The sequence below is a fragment of the Carcharodon carcharias genome, chromosome 25, assembly GCF_017639515.1.
Source record: "Carcharodon carcharias isolate sCarCar2 chromosome 25, sCarCar2.pri, whole genome shotgun sequence".
NCBI lineage: Eukaryota > Metazoa > Chordata > Chondrichthyes > Lamniformes > Lamnidae > Carcharodon > Carcharodon carcharias.
The window spans coordinates 13178858-13200113 of NC_054491.1; the positions used below are offsets into that span (position 1 = coordinate 13178858).

The 21256-nt window shown below is 41.5% G+C and overlaps 1 protein-coding gene across 5 annotated transcripts in view; it reads left to right on the forward strand.

Moving 5' to 3' along the window:
• LOC121269609 (cell adhesion molecule 1-like) overlaps positions 1 to 21256 on the forward strand; it is a 415254-nt gene that overhangs the window by 295935 nt on the left and 98063 nt on the right. For 3 of the 5 annotated variants that reach the window (XM_041174316.1, XM_041174312.1, XM_041174314.1), the window contains exon 2: positions 11504 to 11524. The exons of the other annotated variants lie outside the window; for them this stretch is intronic. In XM_041174316.1, coding sequence (XP_041030250.1) covers positions 11504 to 11524 — 21 coding nt within the window. The remainder of the gene's footprint in view (positions 1 to 11503; positions 11525 to 21256) is intronic. 5 annotated transcript variants of the gene reach the window in all.

The window sequence follows — 21256 nt, forward strand, 5'->3', positions numbered from 1 at the left end:
GCAGCATCTGTGGAGAGAGAGAGAAAGAGACAGAGTTAACATTTTGATTCTGTGTGACTTCTTCAAAGCCGAAGAGGTAGAAATGTGATGGATTTTATACTGTTTAAGAGGGGGTGGAGCAAAATAGAAGGTCAGGGATGGGTGGGAGCTCAGTAGAGATTTGACAAAGATGTCATGGACACAAGACAAAGGGAGTGTTAATGGTAGTGTTAAAGAGTAAAGAAAGTGCTGATAGTGGCATAAAGGTAAGATAGCAGAATGTGTTACTAGCAGAGCATACCCCTGACATTGGCTTGAAGAAATCTGAGGGAATTTTCCAACTTTATTCTGCCATGGGGGAATTTTTGTATGCTGTGAACATGTAATGATTAATTTCTCTTAGTGGCTGGAAATTCGTAGGCATGCTGTTTTCCACCTGGATTTCTGATCATTTACAGCCAGCGAGGCTCCTCACTGGGAGCACCATGTTGTAGAATTGCTCCTCTGTGCACACTCAGATATGGTGCAGTATTGACGCGATGACTCAATCAAAGTGAAATGAAGGTGCCTTTGTCGACTTTGGTTCATGAAAGTCTTACAGGCAATCCCATTAGATGACGATGGCAATCCTATCTAAACACTAAACGTTGAATATTAGCCCACAATTTGAAGGTGCATTAAAAGATGTGAATGTAAATATCGCAGTAAGGTTATACAGGAAGCTATAACTGGGCTGTTTGAATGTATTAAGAGGCGAGATGCTAATGTTGGGCTCTAAAATCGAAATTGCTTTTTTCCCCCCCTTGTTCCATCCGCACTACCTGAGGATGATAGCTCGTCCTAGGCTACAGTTCTCCAACTGCTGGCAGGTTTCTATCACTTTGACCTATGTTGTTGCCCTTAACGTGTGAAATGGGGTATCAAGTGTCAGCGGGGTGGTTATCTAGGCTGGGGAGGGGAAACCTGCACAATTGACCCCGGTCCATTTTCCAGTGTGGAATAAAGGATTAAAAATTCAGAAGAGGCACCTCTGGGTCATATGTTTTCTGTTTGTCTGTATTTGGGTGCCCATGCCAATTTCATAGCTACCCAATATACAATCAGGGTAAGCTGGATAAGTATATGATGGCAAAAGGAATAGTAGGATGCACTGATAAAGTTTATATGAATTGGCTGGGAGGAGAATCACGTGGAGCATAAACACCTGCATAGACCAGCTGGACCGAGCAGCTTTCTCCATGCTGTAAATTTTATGCAATCAGCTGGGGTGAGCCAACTCCACACAGGCCTGAGGTTGAACCTGGAACCTTCCTTGTTTCAAAGGCTTACTCCCATGCCCAATTATAAATGGGACATTAAAAATTCTGTGTGTACGACAGTGTGTTCCATTCATTTTCTTCTATAATGGAACAGGGTCAAAAAACAAAATCTCTTGTTCCTCACGGTTGCCAAGGCAGATGTTGGGGAATTGTTTTGTTTGCTTTATGTAACTACTCAGCGCCCCTGTGATTTATGGAGAGCAGAACGAGCTCGGTCTACTGTCCACTGATTGGGAAGGATGGAAAGAGAGAGTGGGGGGGAGGGGTGGAATATCCAGTGTTTACCAGTCTTGAACTGAAAATCATGTCTGACTGCAGATGACAGATGAGAAGCTGTCACTATTAAACCGAGCGTACGTTGCCTTCTCCGGCAGAAAGGGTGGCAGTGTTAGTTTCACCACCAGTGCTTAATGATGGAGAGGAACATCATGCAGCATGTGAGGTGGCTTCAATATAATTTTACCAGGTTTGTAAATGATATGACCCATTCAATGTCATGGTTGTGTCAATGATTCGGTGCGTACATTTAAGCTTGAAAAGTGGAGTGTGCAAAAAAGCTTTCGACAATATTTCAAATCCTGGAGCTATGTCACCTTTCCTCCTTTACAGGATTGATATCTAAACTGGTAAATGAAATAGCTGGTCAAGAGTTAGTGTGGTTGAAGAAATTAAACCTGTTTAAACTCTCGGTTAACAGCAATGTATCTCTTTAAAACTATAGCATTGATCCAGTATGCACTTGGGTGGGAAAAGTAAACACATACTTGACTATAAAGATTCTCCTGCTGGAGTTGAGAGTCTACTTGTATATCCACCATAACAAAATGAGATGGCTAAGAGTGGAGCCTAAGGTGAGGAAAGGTTCATATCCGGATCATTGTATAATCATGCACTTGGCTACACTGCTTGTATCACTAAACACTGTAAATGTGTGGTGATTTACTTTACCAAATTATGAAATGACTCTATGCTGTAATCAGCGGAAGAACGAGGATTTTTTTTAATGTTCTTTCATGGGATGTGGGTGTTACTGGCAAGGCCAGCCCCATGTATTGAGTGGTTTACAAGGTCATGTCAGAGGGCAATCAAAGAGTCAACCATACTGCTGTGGGTCTGGAGCCACATATAGGCCAGACCAGGTAAGGATGGCAGATTTCCTTCCCTTCAGGGTATGAGTGAACCAGATGGGTTTTTACAACAATAGGTGATGGTTTCATGGTCACCATTACTGAGACTAGCTTTGTATTCCAGGTGTATTAATTGAAGACAAACTCAGCCAGCAGCTGTGGTGGGATTTGAACCCATGTCCCCATGGAATTAGCCTGAGCCTCTGGATTACTAGTGCAGTGATATTACCTCTATGACACCATCTCTCCATTTTTAAAATGTTAGCACCATATTTAGTAGTAGATCATTGTGAGCTAACTTTGCACCTTTGCAGCTCACCTTGGGGAAGATTATTTAGTGGTGTGAGCTGTCAAGGAGACAGAATTAGTTTGTGGTAAGGTTATTTAACTTGCCCATTTCTTCTGTTTATTTTATTCTTGAAAATCTTTCAGCTGAGTATGTGAAGGGGATCTGCCTTCTGTTCTGAAACCAGGTATTCGGTGGGTGAAATAAAAACAGAAGATGCTGGAGAAACTCAACAGATCTAACAGCATCTGTGGAGAGAAAGGCAGAGTGAATGTTTCAAATCCGTATGACTGTTCTTTAGAGCTCTGAAGAAGAGTCATACGGTCTTGAAACGTTAACTCTGTCGTTCTCTCCACAGATGCTATTGGACCTGTTGAGTTTCTCCAGCATCTTCTGTTTTTTATTTCAGGTTTCCAGCATCCGCAGTATTTTGCTTTTATCTATTCTGTGGGTGAAAGTGGATGTGATTGATAACACTGAGTGACTGCAACATTTCATTTATTTCCCCACCACATTCCAAAAGCAATACTCTTCCAAAGTATAGACAATTGACTGAAGTCAGGAGGGAGCAATCTTGCTCTGGATTTGTTTGCTTACTTATCTTTTGATTTGCCCTACCTGAAATTTGTAATAATAGTGGAAGTCTACCTGAGCAAAATTAACTGAATGAAGGTGAAGTGTGTATTCTACTTTCTCCGGACCACTGCAGCATGCTCCTGCTGACAAACGCTTGGCTGTCCAGCTCTTTTTGGCTCTTGGTGCATAATTATTGCCAGTGTGAATGCAGAAAATATCATCGGATGATGATCTGCCAATGAAAAATACAAGAACAAATATCTCTCCATCACCTTGGATACAGTTGCCAGGGCCTTATGTTGACAATCCTAGTGTTAATGTATTGACCAGCATTTGTTTCCGAAGGTGGTGAAGGCAACAGGAAACATTCTGCAATTTGCTAAGATTAATGTGAAAAACTGTTCCCTCCCCAGTTGTGTTACAAACTGATGAATTGATTTTGATCAACCGAAGGCCAGACGTCTCTTTTGAAATCATTCCTCAGCAAAGCCCACAGCACTGGAAAGGTCATTGTGGCTTTCCCGCCTCCACTCCTGCTTGTTCACGGTAGACATGGGACAACCCTCATCCTTATAGTCGCATTTTAAGTTGTCAACAGAGCAATTTTATTGTTTTGTAAGGTATAAACCTTAGTGCACTGACGTGCAACAGTGGATTCTATAGGCATCCAGCCCTGTTCCAGTAGTCGACAACACTTGGCATGTTTCACCCTTGTTTGTTTTCTCTGCTGCAGTTATTTGTTGAATCCTAGGCCTATCGGCTTCTTTTTTGAACGGCTGCAGGTAGCAATGTCCTTTCATCGGGCCTTTTATCCATCGGTGTAGAACTCTTGTCTATCAGCGTGATGCCAAGTGGCAGCACGGGAGCACAATCGCAAAGATGCTGAAAGGACATAAATCCTTCACTAGTGGAGGTCAGTCTGGTGATGAGCAATGGCAACAGCTTGTTGTTTGCCCTGGAGGGAGCTATTTATTGTCAAGGAAGCTCATTTCCTTAATGCTGTGGAAAACAACTTAGGCAACAAAAGCCTTTTGTCGAAAGACCATGACAACTGTTTGGATTAAAAAGTTACTGTTCCAAATCTAGCCAAATGTCCGGGTGAGCTGAAAGCAGAAGTTGTGATTAAAGCGTTGTAACGCTGTAACTCGCTTCAGCTCACTTCCACCAGCTTCCCCCATTCACTACCTTTCGACATAGTTTTAATTTAAAAATCTAAATAAACAAATGTTCCCACTTACCAAAATAATATATAAGAAACCAAGATCGAAGCAGAAGCTGAGCGTTAGTTGACGTGACGTTCTTCTAACCTCGAGGTCTGATCTGTTCCACATGCATTGCTGCTAGTGCATTGTTTGCCTTTTATTCTGAGAAACGGCAAAGGACTTTTCTGACTTGTTCCCTACTGACATGATTGTTTTGTTTTTCATATGAGATGTTACCCTAGGCGATGCAGTGCCTGATAAAAGTTCCGTAGATCACCAGCATTTGCTATGGTCAAGCATGAAACCAAAAAGGTCTGGTTATTCCCTGAGCATTGAGTGGGTGCCCAATTGGACATCATTCCAATCGTCAGATATACAGAATCAAAGTAGCGGGAGGAGCTTTTGCAGCAGGTTTCTTTCTGAATTTCTCCAGTTTTCCTTGCATTCAAAAGCCTCTGTCTTCTCCTTTCTGTGCTGCTGTTTAAGATTTCTTTCTGTAACACCTTTGGCCTCCCATACACTTTGTATGTGTCATCCTTGGTCTCCCTCCCTTTCTGTGACATGGAGTTTAGCTGGACAATGCGCATTCGTTGGGTACTAAATGGCCTTTTAATCCTCCAGTATGACAGACAAGAAGTGCATGCTTATTATGAGCTGGAAGTATGTTGCCCACTATAATGGTAAAGGCCCAGACTATCGATGGGCAATGCCCATACCTGAAACGGTTGTCAGACCCCAAAAGTCCCCCTGCTGTAAGATTGTTTGGTATGAAACAGCCTGTGCAAACTGCATCAGGTCCACAAGCAGTAGATTGTAGCCTACAAGGGTCAGTATTAAAATATCCTGACCTGGATGTGGAACCAGAGGAGCTGGAGTGCTTCTCCTGACCCTACATTCAAAGCAAGTGGACCTCTGGCAGACAGCTGCTTAACCCTCAGCAACACCCCACCCCCTCCACTCCTCCCCACTCCAGGTCTTTCCTGGTGATCCCCTCTTCATCACTTACCTGAAGGCATCAATCCTTTTTTGCCAGCAATCTGCCTTTTAGTTACTCTAACTTAAACATCAAATGGCATGAGGCCCAATAATGGGTGCACCTCACTCTGGCTTTACCATTCAAGTACAGGGATTAGTCTCGCCAACCCCTCACCATGAGCCCACAAATGGCTGTGCTGTGTATTTCCAGCTTGTGTCATTCAACCACCAAGTGGACAGCTTTGTAATCTGTCAAATCCGATATGAGGAAAGAATGAGTCTGAAGCCAGCCTGCACCTTAACAGATTAATTTCCAAGCCTGCAGCGTAAAGAGACAAACTCTTCCAATTAGGGATGGGCAATAAATGCTGGTCCAGCCAATGAAGCCCACATCCCATGAATGAATAAAAAAAAATTCTCCCCCACCCTCCCCAAACACCCAGTGGGAACCCCTTTTTATATTCTTGTAATGAAGCCCTAATACCTCCCCAATTGGGGACAGCTGCTTACCAATTTAAAGCTTGCAGCACAATTCCAACATTAACCATCTCTACACACCTTTCACTGCAATTCTAGCCTGGTAGTAAAATCTTGCAGCTTGCTTTTATCCTGTGATTTCCTGAATCCTTTGAATTTTACTATCCAGGAAATTGTAGGTTGAAACTCAGCAAACTGTTCCACGGCATTTTGGTACACCAGCGTGGGTCCCTTAGTCATGTGCTAGATGTCATGTGGTGCATTCTCATAGCATTGATTTGTGAGTGCAGATTTGTTTTCACAGGTACAGTACCCATGGGGGAGGTTTTTGTGTTCAGCCCCACGGTAATGTGTTGCTCAGTATGCCTTTTGTAGAAAGCTCCTATTCTGGTGTTTGTGCTATACGTTAGTTCTGTCACAAAAGAACGTTTGTGGCTTGACACTTTGTGGGGACTGTTAATATTCAGAACCTGTCTGCAGGTTTCACTGCGTTTCTGCATTTGTACAGAGCAGGTCAGTGTTTCTAACTCTGGAAGGTTGATGTGATTCTTTGCTTTTGATTAATGGTGGTTGCAGTGAAGCAGAAATGGTAGGGTAGTCACCACAATTGAGCTCTGATTGAAGATTTATAATTCTTTTCATTGGCCTCAGAGATTGACGTCAACAGCAAATAAAGCAAGTAGACTATGTTTGTTAATATACTGAATTCTGTATTTTTTCTGCTTGTTTGTTTTAATGTCTTTCCCCCATTTTGCCCCTCCCCCTCCACTGAAGAAGTGCTGGGGCATCATTCCACATGAGTCAGGCAACCTTTGGTACCCAATCTTCATGTGTGAATATAAACTGTGTGTGACCGTGAGGATCGTTGTAATTGTTACAGTATAGGAGGAGGCCATTCGGCCTGTCCGTCTCTCTGTCGGTTCTCTGAACGAGCAGTTCACCTGGTGCCACTCCCCCGCCTTCTCCCTGTAGCCCTGCGTCATCATCCTTTTCAGATAACAATCCAGTTCATTCTTGAATTGCCTTGATTGAACCTGCCTCCAACACACTTTCAGGAAATGCATTCCTAACCACTCATTGCGTGAACAAGTTGTTCCACATGTCACCATTGCTTCTTTTGCCAAGTAACCTCTGGTTCTCAATGTTCCACCATTGGGAATGATTTTTCCATACCTTCTCTGTCCAGACGCATTATGATTTTGAAAACCTCAATCAAATTTCCTCTCTACCTTCCCCTCAAGGAAAACAAACCCAATTTATCTACGTAACTGAAGTTCCTCATCGTATCGGAAGCTTGGAACTTGAGTGAATTTCTTTTCTCTGCACCTCCATAGATGCCTGTCAACCACCCCAGCCATTAACCTGTCTAAAACCTGCTCACTTAGACCAGAGATCAAATTGAAATCTTTCCTGATTGTGACTCAGCATGACCCTGTGCTGTATTTGAAGCATTACCGTTAAAGTGACTGACAGCCAACATTTTTATCACAAGGATATAGGACATCCTAGACAGAAGCACAAGTTGTAATTCTAAACTGAACTGGCATTAACACATGCTTTTCTGGTGAGGTGGGCAAAGTATGATTTCCCTGGGCTGACTGGAGAGAAATCTAGTCCACTCAACAATGCTTTGGAGAAAGACAAGTATATGGGCCAAGAAGCCATTAGCATTGGAGATGTCTGCAGACTGGAATACCCCACTGGAAGCAAATGCGGCGGCCAATTTGCACATGGCAAAGTCCCACAAACAGCAGTGGAATAAATGGCCAAATAATCTGTCTGTGATGATGACCAGGGTACTAGAATAACTTCCTTAGTTTTTCAGAACAACGTGATTAAAATTCTAATCTGTGTTTGCATGCAGTTATAAATGCTTTTACTTAAATGTTTGCATTATTAGATGCAATTGTCTTGGTGTGAAGACTAAATATTTACTTGGCCACAGTTGTAATTGTTGAGAACGATGACAGATAAAATTCAGTATGGGCAAGTATAAGTTACAACTTATAAGAAGTAAAAATGGCAACAAATTTACCTGAAGAACATCAAACCAACCAAGAATGAAACATTAGACTTGACATTCAATTAGACCAACCACTGCAGAACAGCAATCAATAAAATAAATAAGATTGGACCTAGATACCCAATTGAGTAGAGTGCAAGTGAGAGGAGGGCTTAAATCATACAGACATACAGAACTGTTCCAATTCTAGTCATCAGAGGAGATATACAAGCCTTGGAGGCAATTCAATTAAGAGTCTCAAAGCAGTTTCCTAAGGATGAGTTTTAACTCTTCTCAATCAGTGGAATAGAGTGGGTGGTGAGATTAAAATGGAGTAGCGTCATTTCCAGCTCTTCGCCAGTAGGCAATTTTAACATTGCTGGTTTTAATGGCAATAAACCACCCACCAGAAGCCTCATGAACAAATACAGAGACGCACAAAGGGCCAAACGGCAATTTAACCAGTTCTTGAGCAGGGCACCTATTGGGAATCTATGAAAGGTAGCTTCTATAGAAAAGCTGTACTTGAGAAGGGACACACAGTGACATGAAAGTGCCTCCAGGTGTCCCCCTCTTTCCTCAATACATCCTCTGCCATCCCCCACCCTGGCCTCTGTTGCCCTGGGTTCTCCCCGTTCCTGACCTGCAAGACACCTCATTACGTCCCCTGTCCAAGATTTGCCTTGCTGCTGGGCACCTCTGGGCTGGTCAAGCAGCCAGCCTCTGAGATTCATAGTTAAAAAATCTTCCAGGCTCTTGAACACCACTCTTGAGCAGAATTCCCACCAGGAATTAAAATCAGCTCTCCTCTGTCAGAAGTCTAAGATATGAGAAAACGCTGGAGAATATTGGGCTTTTCATTTTTGATAAGAAGTGAATAAGGGGATGGCCCTTGTATTAAAAAAATTATTCAGTGTGAGAAAGGAATATGGAGAAAATTTCTTGAGATTGATGTATGAAAAGGGAAAACTAGTAAAAGGCAAACTCAGGATTAATATTGAGGAGTTTTTTCCTTGATAGAATGATCAACACATGGCATGATCTTCAGTTAGGATAGTAGAAGCAAAATCCTTGGCGTTATGTAAGACACAATTGAATGTTGCACTGGGGGGGAACTGTCGCATTTTCTGAACTAAAATGGCGGAAAGAGCGTGCTCTCTTCTGTTTATTTTGTAATCTTGTAAGTTGATGTTTTGTGACTACTTTGATTCCGCACAATTTATATTTGTATCCTGGTTGCTGTTGTAAACAGGGACCAATAGATTTCAGTAAATATTTTATTAGCAAGTTTGCTTCAGTAGGTCGCAAAGCTCACTCAAATGTGAAATGTCATTGTGGGGACATTAAGGCTGAAGACAAGTCATTTTGTCAGGACAGAGCGAAGGAGATTTCCTTTGCTTCTACCTCTGGTATACCCAAGTAATATATGCCAAAACAAAAACAGAATTACCTGGAAAAACTCAGCAGGTCTGGCAGCATCGGCGGAGAAGAAAAGAGTTGACGTTTCGAGTCCTCATGACCCTTCGAAGGGTCATGAGGACTCGAAACGTCAACTCTTTTCTTCTCCACCGATGCTGCCAGACCTGCTGAGTTTTTCCAGGTAATTCTGTTTTTGTTTTGGATTTCCAGCATCCGCAGTTTTTTTGTTTTTATTACTATATGCCAATGTTTGATGCTGTGCTCCACCATCGAGTGCTAACATTTCTCTGGTAGATGAACAATGAAAAAAGGTATGAAGTGGGTGAGGAGAGGAGATTGAGTCGATTGCTCTTTGACGACCAGAGAACTGAAATTGCCCCATTGTTATGCTGTAGATGCATCTGGAATAAACACAACTGCGCTTGAACAGTAAATATAATTTATCTGATGCACTTCAAAAAAAATTACATGGTTGAAGTATTTTAACTGCCTGTATTGACCTTTCTTGTAATAGCAGATTTGGACTTTTCAGTTACTTATTGGCAGACCTTATGAGGTCGTTGCTATGGAGACCTTGAGCATTTTCGCAAACCCGAGTCTGACAATCTTTTCAGAAAAATTGCATTGCCTGTTGACTTTTAGATTTGTTCTTTCTATTTTGCAAAGCGTTAGTAAAATGGATGTCAGAATTTTACCAATATTTAGCCAGAAATTCCTGTGTGTTTATTCAGTGTAGGAAGTTATATAGCTATTAAGGTTTCGCTTGTGGAATAAATGTAAAGCAACAGAGGAACTGCTAGCCAATTATCTCGGTATTTGTGTATTTTTTTTCCACTCGAGAACCCCTGTGGCCATTGCTTAACTAAGAAAGCTTCATTTTCATTGCTGCACTATGCCCTTCTCTATCTGAATGCTGGGATGCTCGTCAGTGTGCTCTGTGTTATTTGATTGCTTTCCTCGCCAACTATTTTCTCCTTTATGCCCTCCAATCATTGGGTAAAGGTCTACAGTTTAGCATGTAAGAAGCCATTAGCTCTATTATACCCCTGCTCTCTACAGAGTCATATACAGGATAGCAGAAGCAAAATCCTTGCATTATGTAAGAAACAAATGCATGTTGCACTGGGGGAACTGTCGCATTTTCTGAACTAAAACGGCTGAAAGAGTGTGCTCTTCCGTTTATTTTGTGATCTTGTAAGTTGGTGTTTTGTTACCACTTTGATTCTGTGCAATTTACATTTGTAACATGGTTGTTGTTGTTGTAAACAGGGACCAATAGATTTCAGTAAATAATTTATTAACAAGCCCGCCATTGATTGGTTTTTCGAACAGTTCTGAAGGCACAGTAGGGTTGACTTCCAGATGTGAGACAGTCCACAGCTTTAAGCGTCAATGTTTATTGCGCGCCATATAAAGTGAAGACTTATTAACATTTCTGTCAAGCTAATTCAGTGTTACGTTATTGGGTTACTTGTTACTTAACCTTTTCTTTAATTAAGAGCACAGAGTGGTATAAGTACACATTGGACGTTCATCAGTGGACTTGTCAGGGAATCTGTGTTAATGAGCTTGAATCCAATCAGCCAACGCAACAGTTGTAATTCTAGAAGAACTTGCTTCATTTATATTTTTTGACACAGTTCTTGATAAAAGACATTAAAAATTGTTTCTGTTGTGTGATCTGGGTGAATGCTGCATGCCTTTTATTTTGCCTGAGCAGTTAAATAATTTCTCGGTCAACGATGCATCCAGAACGGGAGTTTGTTGGGACGATTAATGCATGTCAAGATGTTAAATCCTCTAACTTTTGTAATGAAACATTGGCACAGCTTTGCACTTAAGGGAGGAAGGAAATAAGAGTCTGCCTTGGGCTTCACTAGCTGTCTGGTCTTGGAGCTGAATAGATGTGTTAAATACACACTGTGCACCTTATTGCGCTAATGACTGCATTGCCTACACTGTATCATACGGCAAGTTTCCCTCTCCACAGGTTATCAGTAAATCTAAGCGTTATTCATGTTCTTGTGATTGCTTGTTTTTGTAAGAGCTTTAATCACACGTGTGGCTAATGCTGACTTCTAAACTTGTTTTTTCTTTTGTCTTTTCCCTCCTCTTCTACCCGAACCGCTATGTTCTCACAGGGGCTGCACAAGAGATCGAAGGTAGAGACGAACAAATGCATTTCATAAGCTTGGACTCTCTCTGTTTCACATGGGAACTACTTTAAAAGGGAAAGGATCTACAAGTCGGATGGCCAGCCATAATACCAATACATGCAATAATCACTCATTTTGAGTTACCTGCTTTAAAATGGCAGTCAAGGTCTGGTACCGGGGGGGGGTATAAGGATGCAAATATTAATGGTGCCCTTTAACTTGCATTCTGATATTGTCGTAGTCCACTAACAGGAGGTGAAGGAGTAACCCAAAATTCAAAAATTTGATTATTAAGTTTGGAACGTCGACTTCCCTTTGATTTAATTTTCTCTATTGGATTTGTAGATCACGTGGAAGACATGGGATTGAACCGAAATCATAGTAATAGAAACTTGCAGTGTGTTTTTGCCCATCTACAGTATAATTTAAAGAGCGCCTTAAGTAAATGTTACATGAAAAACTATGCTCCAGCGATTGCCATGGGAACTCTAGCAGACTGAAATGCCTTGTGCCTGCTTTGCCTCCTTTCTGTTTTAAACGCGGGCATTTTACAACAACAACTTGCATTTATATAGCACACCTAGGTTTGGGATGTATCAGGTTTCCCGTGGAACATTTTGACATTCTGCTGGTTCATATTTCAAACTTGGAAGCAGTGCTGTGTCTGCCAGGGTGAAATGAAAAGCTTGGGAAATAGCTGTAACTGAATGGAGGGCACAGATTGTAACCGTGCATGTATAATGACTGAGGCAGCTGAATCTGCATGGATAATGCATAGTTGCTAGAATGTCCTGCTTGTTTTTTTTTGGACAAGTATGATGTATTCATTGTTATAAGATGAAGATTTATGCGGGTGTTATGGTAACTGCTTGCAGTGCTCTGATGACCAAGTTGCCTATTGTTCATTGTATAGGGGAGCTGCTTTGCATTGCACATGCAGACTGTTTTTCACTGGCTTCATCTAAAGCTACCGTTCTTAAAAGATTTTTTAACTAATAATTCCACTTGTTAGGCACAATTGCCCAGCCAAGAGGCTGATCACGGGTGCCTTTCAAGCTCTTGGCAAGATTGGGGACAGTGGTGGGGTGGTGGGAGAGCGAGAAATGTGCTGCATTTCATGTTCTTTTCTTGCCCTTGTTTGTTCTGTGGAAAAAATATATCGGCCTCAGTGGACCTCTCCTCTGACATGCAGCTTAACTTGGGGAATCACCGGTGTGAATGGATTTTCTACCAGCCTACAAACTATCCACTGGTGCGCCATGTTACACCCACAGTCTTCTGTTCCTTGCTCGCTAGCTTACACTGGCTCCCAGTTGGGCAACAGCTCAATTGTAGCATTCTCATCCTTGCTGTCACGCACCTCCACAGCCCTGCCCCTTTCTAACTCTGTAATCTCTTCAGCCACACACCCTCCAGGATATCTGCACACCTCTAATTCTAACCTCCTTGAGCATCCCTGACTTTAATCACTCCACCAATGGTGCCTATGTCTTCAGCTGCCAAAGACCTAAGCTCCAGAATTTCCTCCCTCAACCTCTGTATCTCTTTCTGTGAGTTTTTGATCATCTGCCCCAATATCTCCTTATATGGCTCAACAGGAAGCAAAGAGTTGGGATAAATGGGTTTTTTTCTGGATGGCAAGCTGTAACTAGTGGGGTACCACAGGGTTCAGTCCTTGGGCCCCAGCTATTTACAATCTATATCAATGATTTGGATTCAGGGATAGCAGGTAAAATAGCTAACTTTGCAGATGACACCAAAATAGGCGGGAAAGTAAGTTGCAATGAAGAATTAAGAAATTTAAAAATTGATATGGACAGTTTAGGTGAATGGGCCAAAATTTGGCAGATGGAGTTTAACATGGATAAGTGTGAGGTTATCCATTTTGGTTCAAAGAATAAAAAGGCGACTTATTATTTAAACGGAGAGAAACTTCAGAATGCTTCAGTGCAGAGGGATCTGGGTGTCCTCGTACATGAATCGCTGAAAGCTAGTATGCAGGTACAGCAGGTAATAAGGAAGGCAAATGGAATTTTGGCATTTATTGCTAAAGGAATAGAGTATAAAAATAGGGAAGTGTTGTTACAACTGTACAAGGCATTGGTGAGACTGCACCTGGAGTACTGTGCACAGTTTTGGTTCCCTTACTTGAGGAAGAATGTAGTTGCATTGGAGGCGGATCAGAGGAGGTTCACTAGATTGATTCCAGAGATGTGGGGCTTGTCTTATGAGGAGAGATTGAGCAGTTCAGACCTATACTCACTAGAGATTAGAAGGATGAAAGGAGATCTAATTGAGGTATATAAGATGCTAAAGGAGATAGACAAAGTAGACGTAGAGCGGATGTTTCCCCTTGTGGGGAATTCTAGAACGAAAGGCCATTGTTTTAGGCTAAGGGGTGGTAGATTTAAATCAGAGATGAGTAGGAATTACTTTTCTCAAAGGGTCATGAGTCTGTGAAATTCACTACCTCAGAGTGCAGTGGATGCCAGGACGTTGAATAAATTTGAGGAGATAGACAGATTTTTAATTAGTAATGGGTTGAAAGGTTATGGAGAGAGAGTGGGAAATTGGACTTGAGGCCGGAATGAGATCAGTCATGATTGTAATGAATGGCGGGGCAGGCTCGAGAAGCTGAATTGTCCACTCCTGCTCTTAGTTCTTATGTTCTTATGTAATGTTAAACTTTACCTTATAACATTCTGTGAAGCGCCTTAAAATATTTTATTATGTTAAAGATGCCATACAAGTTGTTGCACCCACCCCTAACCTCCCATAATCGGGCAAATTGTTCATTTCATTCTAAAATTGAGTTGCATAGGAAGATCTCCAATTGAACTGTGTTCTGGTATCTTAAATGTAAAGCAGTGATTTTATTTCCCCAAAATGTTTTCTGCTGTACACCTTTTTGAAGTGTTGATGTTGGTGAGAATTAGGCATAGGTAGAAATTGCAGCAGAATCAAATAAAGCCAATTTACAGAAGCCTGATGGGAACTATCCGAGCATGATTTTACTTGTAAAGTTTTCTTGCATCATTTAATAACTATTAGCCTGTGCTAAGAACAGTGGGTAACCTGGTCACCAGAATGCAGCATTGCCATGACATCCACATCATCTCTTGGTCTATAAAAGAAGCACAATATTTAATTGTCCTCCTGTTTTGTGCTATAGTTGGATTCATTTCTGAAAGTAAGTGCTATGCAAAGTGATCCACCTGCCATGCTTGTTGCAATAGACTCCCGTATGTTCTGTCCCAATCATCTCTTTTCTTTCAGAGTAACAGAATAAACACAATCGAATGGTAAATTAAAAAAATTGTCTCACTGATTGTTGAAAGAACCAGGGAAAATGGTACGGAGGAGGAACAGAGTCAACTGTGTAGAAATTTTATAAGACCTATATTACGGAAAAAGCAATACTAAAGAAACCCATGAAACGCTAAATGTATATGGGGAGGTTAAAAAGTGAAGATTGGAAAATTAAAAAGAGTATTAAGTAAAGGCCAGCAGGCAGTATCGAGGGCCTGTTTAAAAACATATAAAAAGAATAATTTAAAAATAGGTAAAGCTGCTCAGCGATGAAGATAAAGGAATGGTGGACATATTAGACATTTTGTCTGTGTTTACAGTTGATGGCAGACATGAGAATGCAGGTGTACTAGAGGAGAATGTAGAACAAATAAAAATGGTGTGGCTCTGGAAAACCCAGCAATGGAAAGTCACCAGGTTCTGAAGGTGTGCTTCCTACATTGTTGTAGGAAGCCTGAGAGAAAATGGCAGAGGGTTAAACCGCAGTTTTCCAAACTACCTTAGATATGTAACTTTTGCAGAACAACTGTGATAGGCTGTGGAAGAACAGAAAGGCCTGAGTGTTGAAATAGATGTTTCACTTAAACTTAAGAGTACAGGTAGATGAAGCCATTATGAAGACAAATGGAATACTGGCCTTTATTGCAAGGAGGATGGAGTATAAAAGTAGGCAAGTCTTGCTATAACTGTACGGGGCATTGGCGAGACTAATCCTAGAGTACCGTGTTCAGTTTTGGTCCCCTTGCTTAAGGAAGAATATACTTATACTGGAAGCAATTCAGAGATTGTTCACTAGGCTGATTCCTGGAATGAAAGGGTTGTCTTAGCAGAAAAGTTAAGCAGGTTAAGCCTATACTCAACGGAGCTTAGAGGTGATCTTATTGAAACATATAAGATCCTGAGGTGGCTTGAGAGGGTAGATGCTCAAAGGATGTTTCCCCTCATGGGGGAATCTATTACTAAGGTGCACAGTTTCAAAATAATGAGTCTCCCATTTAAGATGGAGGTGAGGAATTTATTTTCTGAGAGTCAATAGTCTTTGGCATTCTCTTCCCCAGAGAGCAGTTGAGATTGGGTCATTGAATATATTCGTGGATGACTGAGTCAGATTTTTGATTAACAAAGTTAAGGGTTACAAAGGACAGGCAGGAAAGTGGAGTTAAGGCCAAACTCAGATTAACCATGATCTAACTGGATGTCGGAGCAGGCTTGATAGGCCAAATGGCCTACTCCTGTTCCTTACGATCGCCATGAACCAGCCAATAGCATGTTGTGCTTTATAAATAGGAACATAGAACACAAGAGCAAAAAGATTATGGTAATTTTTGCAAGGCACTGGTCAGAGTACTGTGTGCACTTTTGAGTGCTCCTGAGAAAAGATGTTAAAGCCATTGAGTGGGGCAGACACATGGAACTCACTTGTGGGAACTGGCTTCAAATCAATGCTGCTTCTGTCTGGCTATAAGGATCCTGTGTGAAATGAGTTTTAAGCCAAGTCCTGATGGGCTTAGGCTGTAGCTTAAAACTGGTTCTAATTTGGCGCGAAGCCAATTCTAAGGGGGCGGTGGAATAGATGATGTGGGAAATGAGGACAGAGTAGATGGACCCTTACCTCTAGCTCTGCTGTAGCTGGCTTGAGAGTGACGCTGACATCAGGAGATTTTCCACCGATATCGCTCGTATTCACTGGGAGAACCACAGCACCGTATATTGGAGTGAGGGGATGGTGGGTGGGTTGGGGGCGGGGGGGGGGGATTGCCAGTTGGGAACTGCCGAGTGTTTTGAGGGGAGAGAAAGTTTCTGTATAGATTCAACATGATACCAGGAATGTAAATCCATTAGCCTAAGATAGGATTTTCAATACTGGGGCTACTTCCTCAGAAACAGAGAAAGCTAAGGAAAAACTTATTCAAGGTTTTGGAAACTATGAAAGGTTTTGATCAAAAGTATAGGAAAAATGGATTACTCCAGTTGGGGAGTCCATGAAAGGAGCCATCAACTTGTGAGTTAGGAGTAACTTCTTTCAGCAGAGAACTATTTGAACATGAGGTGATTTGCTATGGGAAGCAGTTGAGGTAAATAATGACTGTTGTGTCTTTCAAGGGAAAAGGAAATACTTGAAGCAGAGGATAATACATGGCTCTAGAGAGCCAGTGGGGCTAGTCTTATTGCCCTCCAGCAAAAAACTGGCCAAGATATGAGGGGCTGAATGTTTCCTTCTGTGCGATAAGCTGCCATTGTTCATGCTTTCAGCAGAGGTTTTAGCCCAGGCACACAGCTCGAGCATTCATTAATATCACCAAAATGTAACTTCTAGGCTGAAGCAGAGCATAGAGAGAAAATACATCACGACAAAGTGGAAAATAGGGGGAAATCCAAGCCTTGAGCTAAGGTGCTATGTAAATGCAAGCTTTATTTGTTCTCCAAGTTCAAAACGGACAGTCATCTTCATTGAGCCGTTGTCTTTTTCTCCAGTGCTGAGTCCGTACCTGGACTCACACAAGCAGAATGTTCAACTTCAATCAGCGATGCGCATGCTTAATGCCACACCATGTGCTAAAGTCTCTTGTGAGGATAGTCTCGATAAAGGTTCCACATTTTCTGATTGGCTTATGAGGACCTGAACTAGTTTGGGGGCATCCTTGTTCTTGGTTTCAGGCCACCCCAATTTTGCTAAAGCTGCATTCTAAATCTTCTGTGGGAAATTTAAAATTTAGATTGCTTCAATTAAATTGCCAGGAGACACAGTTTATTCCCATTTCCCTTTCCCCTCTTCCCCCCCCCCACAACACACACACACAACCTTAACCCCAATCCCCTCTCAATTAAAATTCCCAACAGTGCAGATCCTCTGACAAATTTTTCAGTAAACAACTTTGAGAAATGACTGCTTGTCTTGTGCACATGAATTTTAATTTGAAGACAGTTCTTCAGCTCGTTGTCCGAACTTCAAATCCCTGCAATCTGGCCCGAGGTGATGAATTCAGATGGGGGTGAATGATCCAATTACTGTTGGGTAATAAAAGAATTTAAAGCAGGGACCGTCTCCAGCCATCAGGATAAAGGCTGTGGCCAAAATCTCATTTAAACTTAATGGTACCAGTGAACCAGAAAGAGACCAGCTTTGATCTTGCAGATGGATTTGTTCACAGCTGGAAAAGCTGAATACTTTCAATTGTGTTTTTTTTTTAATTTTTCTAATAGTTCTTTTGTTTGACCTTTTGCCTGTTCCTTTTTTTTTTCCCCTGCAGTTTTGCACGTTTACTTTGCATGCTTTAGAAAGAAGACCTCAGCACATACGTATATTGTATATGTTTAAAATTCGTCTAGGATTTTCCGGTTTATTTTTAAGTTTAAAAAGAAGCATTTGCAGCGGTGGGGGTGTGGGGTGCAATGAGATGCCCTCTACTGGTTGTTATCTTCATTACATACTAGTAGTTGACACTGACTTCGCTGTCTCATCCATAGGATCCTGATTAATTTGGTTGACCTGCACAAGCTGCTCAGTAAGGAGGAAGACAAGTGAGAGGAGGAGGGGAGGAGGGGTTGGAAATTGTACACCCTTCCACAGCTGTGACAGAATTGCTTATTAATTGTCTGATCTTCTATTCATCTGAAGATAGATGACTGTAAATAAGACTGAGGCAGTTTTTGCTTGCTTTCAAAATTCTTTACCAATATAGATAACACAGACGAATGACTAGCAGAAAAATAAGTCTCAATGTTATATAATTTTAATATGTTCTGCAAGTTTCCTTCAAAATAAGCAAGGCTCAGCTTTATTTAACCCTCTTTAGTCAGTGTTGCTGGATGTGTGTTTGTATATTCTTTTTAAAAAGTGTTTCAGTAATGAATACATACGGTAACAAACCCTATCCTAACTGTAATGAGTGCATGTAGCAACAATCCACTAACAATCCTATCCTAGCATCTTGCTTTGACTTAGTTTTACAATCATTGCAACACCCAGACAGCTTCCAGAATGCTTTGTGGCTTGTCTAGAATAATCTGTGCAAGCTGATTTATTTTTTGATTAATGCTTGATACAGTGAGTTTATTCATAGGTATGAGCTTTTCTGGCACCTGGAAGTAAGTAAGTTTCTTTCTCTCAGTTGGAATGCCCCTTCTCAATGAGCTAGCCTGACTAATGCTCGAGTCTTGAGCTTGCATTAGTATGCCTTGTGTGCAGTGTGAATACTTGGGAGTTGCTTGCTTTTGTCAAATTACTGAGTAACAGTTCCCATTGTAATGGGTCTGATTCACAATTTACCCAGTACGTTCCTCACTGTTTGGCGTCTCGTCAATTCTGCATAAAGTTTCACAAGCCTCAATCTTAATAGTAATGTAATTAGCAAAGCATGTGAATAACCTCTTTTACCATACTAGACTGAATAGAATAACCCTTGAACATGATTGCAATTCAGATTTATTGCATAGCTAAATGAATATTATGAGGCCATCTCTCAATGTTGTCCCTTGTTGAGATGTGCATCAAGAGACTCCCAGACAGAGTGATTCTAAATATCTGCTAAGGGTTCTCTGGACTTAAAACAGTTGGCCAACGGGAATCTGTGAAGTGCTACTTGCTACAGAAATTGAGCCCTGGGTGATCAAAGTCACAATCCTGAATGAAACTAAAGCTTGTGCAAAATACTAAACTGCCCATGTCTGGAATTGGGATTGTCACAAATCCGGCTCAGAAATGACGAGCTGCACTTGCAGTGAGTACAATAAGACCAAAGTTTTGCACCAGACAGGGGGTAAATTGGCTTCAAAATCCACCTATGGTGCCTAATGTCAAAATTTAGCCTTAAACAGGCATTGGAGTTAGCCAGATGTAGATTGTAGCTCATTCTCGCCGAACCAATATCAGGAATGAGAGTGATGTTGAAAATGGTCTTATTTGCTAATATTGATTTGTTACTGCATCTGAGTGGAAAGATTTTTGGATGGCTACAAATAAAAAGGGGAACCAAGGTGTTTTAGCTTCCAATTTGTTCCTGATGCTTTTGTTGCCCGTCCATAGTTACCCTTGAGAAGATGGTTGAAGGACAGTAGAAGGGTAGAATTCTCTCCCACAAAAAAAGCAGCAGATGCTGGAATTGAATTCATAATTTTAAGCCTGAGATGGATAGATTTTTGCTAGCCAAAGTGCATATGGAGCCAAATTGGGTCACTGGAGTTCAGATACAGATCAACCATTATTTCACTGAACGGCGGTAATGGCTCAAGAACTGATTAGCCGCCTCCTGGTCCCAAGTCCCTGAGGAAAGAAAATGTACAAGCGGACAGCAAATTGGGACAACATCAGACCAAACTGTGATTCATTAGTGGTTTTATGCATGGACATATGTCTTCAGATGAGAATGGGAAAAGGAAAGATCGCAAACCATTTTAGGGACTGCGCATCCCCTTCACAGATAATGGTCCATTTTAAAGCAGTCAGTTCTTGGTAGATGGTAGTTCAGAAACAGAACACAATTTTCTCATGCTAACTTACCAACTGCTGAGTGCAGAACTTGGAGAAACTTGGCCACTGATGAATTGTGAATCTTAAAATCTAAAGGCCTTGTCAATCACACGTTTGAAAGCTGCTGTTCGTGCTGTGGTGGAATTGGAGGAGGGGGTCTGGGGGGTGGCAGCAGTGTAGGAGCCTGAGACTTTTGTATTCCTCATAAGCAGTGCAAAAATATTAACCGACAGAAAGAACACCATGGGTATCCTAACATAGTAGTGGAATCCAACCCTGTGAATCTATTTTTATGCTGTCCATAAAATTATATTTAAACAAGCTCACAGCTCCTGTCAGGGTGAATCTGTTGTAAATATATTTCTGGGGTGTATTAACACAAAGTTTGCAACTGCTTATTAAATGTGCCATACAAGTACTGGCACAGTGAAATTTAGACCAGACATCACAGATCTATCAGCCTGATAATTCTATCAAAAAAGTTCCTCCGTTGCTTCACATAATGAACTACATTCTGTAGCACTTTAAATATATAAGTAACCAAGGTGACCATCTTGGGGATAGAAAGGTCCCATAAGCAATAACTCACCCTGTTTTTGGTAATGTCCAATGGGAGAAGTTTGCTCCTTTTGAACTGAACTATGGATTTTTTAACATCCACCTGAATCAATGGAAATAGGGGTTTTGCCTTGGCTTAGCACCTCAGCTGAAAGATAGTACTTCCGACAATGCAGTTCTTGCTCGTTACACTGCTAATATCAGCCTAGAGTATGCGTTCAAGGCCTGGAGAGAGGCTGGAACCCACAAACTTCTGACTCAGAGCTACACCAACATTCCCCAGCTCAATTTGAGTTTGAGCACAAACTCCCTTTGCTGCTTTTACTTTCCTGCACATACAGCAGCTCTTGGAATCCTAGCTGTCGGCTGTGGGATTTGAAAGGCAAGGGAGGGATAGGGAA